Here is a 2,782-nt window from a genome sequence, read left to right as displayed (position 1 = left end):
TGTGTCACCACCATTGGTTTTCTCCTAAAGCCACAGCACAGCACCACAGCAGACACGGTGAAGGCAATCAATTCTGTCCCAGCCAAAAGTGGGGGGCGGGCAGGGGATGCATGGGGGATCTATAGTGAATCTATGGGGGATGGAATGGGAGGGGAGGGAACCGTGAGGAGATGTGCAGGGCAGGAGTGGGTTGGGTCAGGTGTGGGGGTCCCACTGGGCTGGTGCTGTGGTTTTGAGGTGGATTGCAACGGGTTTGTGGATCTCAAGGGCTGTGAAGTGATGTGGAGGTGATAAGGTTAGATAGGAGCTCTTAGGGATTGGATGTGGCTGGAAAGTGTTTGGGGTGCACCACTGAGGAGTTGGGGGTGTTAGATTTGAGGGGGTGAGGGGGAGGTTGGTAATAGGAGAGATGGGAACAGGTCGTCAGGGAGCACTCAGCAATGAATTTGGGGTCTTTTTGCCTCAGTGCATTCCAAAAACCCAGCATTTTAGGGGTCCCATCATGTGGGTCCCCAAGTTGCTTGGGTTGGGGATGGAGCTATGGTGCAGGTTTTAAGTGATACACAACACAAGTGCACACCAGGCAACGACTGATGCAGAAACCAGCACAGAATGGGAGGCAGGGGACACATGGTGGATTTTCTGGGGATCTATTGGGAATGACCAGCAGGGAGGGTGCAGTTTGTGGGATCTCTAAGGGATAAAAGAATGGAAACCCTTTCCCCACCTGGGCTTAATCTCTCTGTATCCGGAGGCTTCGGGCATCGAGGACGAACAAGAGGCCGACAATGAAGATGAGGGCAGCGACGCAGCACCTCGCCATCGCCACCGCCAGGTTCCCATGGGATCCCCCGTCAGCTGCTGGGGGGTGCGTGGGCTTGAATGTCCCCATCCCTGGCCACCACCTCCCTGGGGATGGGATGCAGGGACACTGTCATCTGTGGGTGACAGCGGGGACACTCAAATAGGGGACTGGGATCTACCTGGGGGTGCAGGGGTGGGTGTCACCTCCAGTGTCACAGTGTCCCCGAGGGGTGAGGACACCAAGGGGTCATCCTTGGGGCGATAGGAGCACCTATAGGTGCCAGCATCGGATGTGGTGACCTGAAAGAGAGTGAAGGAGGCCATGCCCAGACCATCAGAGTCCTGGCGCTGGATGGGGGCTGAGCACCCATCCTTGTGCAGGAGGAAGATGACCCCAGAATCCTGGTTCCAGCAGCGGATGGTGACATTGGTCCCTATCTCCACGCGTTCCTCAGGGCTCAGAGAAATCCCGGGTGGGGGTAAACTGTGATCTGAGTGCAGAGTGGAAGCAGTGCTGAGACACGGCCCAGTGGGGACAGCCCTGGGCCACCTGCTTTCCCCAGGGCTCTCACCTGTCACCATCAGCTCCACGGGGTCGCTCTGCTCTGATGTCCCCAGCGGACCCAGCACCCAGTACTGGCAGCGATAAGTTGTTGCATGCTTCCGCTCTGCACTAATAATGGAAAACTCGGCTGTGTCCTGCACCTCAAGCTTGCTTCTGCAGATGGTCATAGCTTCATCCTCACAGAGCTGGACCCAGGCAGCCGGCTGGGGCAGGTGGCAGCGCAGGGTGACATTGTTCCCCACGGACACCCCCTGGCTGGGGTGCAGTGACAGGGAGGGTCGGGGCACTAGGACAGGGGACACCACTCAGCCTTGTTCCTGCACACCCTCCTGGACACCTCTGATGACCACCTTCCCACGCTCCCCTCCCTCTGCCCTCAGTCTCCCCCTCTCCCCATACTCACGGAGCTGTGCCCTGTTCGCTGCCACCAGACACCAACCTGCAAGGGACACGGTCCTGGTCTCACTCAGGTCCACCATCCCCTGTGGCACCACGTCCCCATTGTCACTCACCCAGGATGCTGTCCATGATAGAGTGGCACACACAGAGGAGCACACAAAGCCCCTGTTTTCACACACTGTCTCTGAAGTTCTGCCAGTGCCTGGCCTTGCACCGTGTCCCCCACGAGATGCCAAACTCAGGACTCTGATGCAGTGTTCTGCATGGGTTGTCAGATGCAGTCCCCAACACATCCTACAGTGTTCTGTTCATCTTTAATAGGAGAGAAGCGTCCTCCTGGCCTTACAGAATTCTTGGCTTACTGAGACCTATGCCAACATCTCTTCCTCCTTGCACAACCAGCAGAGACACGGCCCATTCTTCTTAAAATAATCCCGTTTGGGCTGAGGCCAGGTGCCTGGGTGCCATTGAGGAGGTGGGGTTGGTCTTCTGGAGAAGGGTTTTCTGCCCGCTCAGATGTCCTCCACTTGGAAAGGACAGCCCGCTGACCTTGGCTGTGTCTTCCTGGGGGCACAGATCCCAGTCAGGGATACAAGCAATGACCAAAAGGGTTTCATCTGCATGGTGGAAACCTCAGCACTCACCTGCAGCAGTGGTGATGAACAGGACTACGAACACCTCTGCCGTTGAGAGTCAGTGGGTAAGGCAAGTCCCATGCTTCATCTCAAGGCTGGCACCTAGGGGAGAAGAGACCTCCAGCCCCTTCTGGGGCAACAACATGCTGCAGGTTCCAGGAGCTGACCCATAGGATGGGGCTTTCCTCCTTCGGTTCAGGGATGAGGAGGTTTGATGCCATTGCCCACACTGGGAGCTCACAGAGAGCACCAAGCCCCATATCAGAGCGCTTGGCTGATGGCTGTTTTTGGGATGAGAAGGACAGGCATCATTCGGTGCCCATACTTTACCCTGTGTTGGATGTACATACATGTTGTCATTTGGAGTGACACGCATTCG

The 2,782-nt window shown here is 56.8% G+C and overlaps 1 protein-coding gene across 2 annotated transcripts; it reads right to left on the bottom strand.

The window, feature by feature from the left end:
• LOC110391825 (osteoclast-associated immunoglobulin-like receptor) lies at positions 1–2,771 on the bottom strand. 2 transcript variants are annotated; one of them, XM_021383773.1, is made up of 4 exons: positions 1,773–2,771; positions 984–1,655; positions 728–909; positions 1–24 (listed from the first exon to the last, which is right to left on the bottom strand). In XM_021383773.1, exons 1-3 carry the CDS (start codon positions 2,059–2,061, stop codon positions 734–736), a joined length of 1,137 nt encoding a protein of 378 aa, XP_021239448.1. In that variant the 5' UTR covers positions 2,062–2,771; the 3' UTR covers positions 1–24; positions 728–733. The 2 variants fall into 2 exon arrangements, with proteins under 2 accessions (XP_021239448.1, XP_021239449.1); XM_021383774.1 differs by lacking the exon at positions 1–24 and having other exon boundaries at positions 727–909; positions 1,773–2,332; positions 2,413–2,771.
• Positions 2,772–2,782: the final 11 nt, after the last annotated feature.

This window comes from Numida meleagris, unplaced genomic scaffold (genome assembly GCF_002078875.1).
Source record: "Numida meleagris isolate 19003 breed g44 Domestic line unplaced genomic scaffold, NumMel1.0 unplaced_Scaffold532, whole genome shotgun sequence".
Taxonomy (NCBI): Eukaryota; Metazoa; Chordata; class Aves; order Galliformes; family Numididae; genus Numida; species Numida meleagris.
The sequence above is the reverse complement of the archived record's forward strand: the minus strand, read 5'-3'. Positions and strand labels throughout refer to the sequence as shown.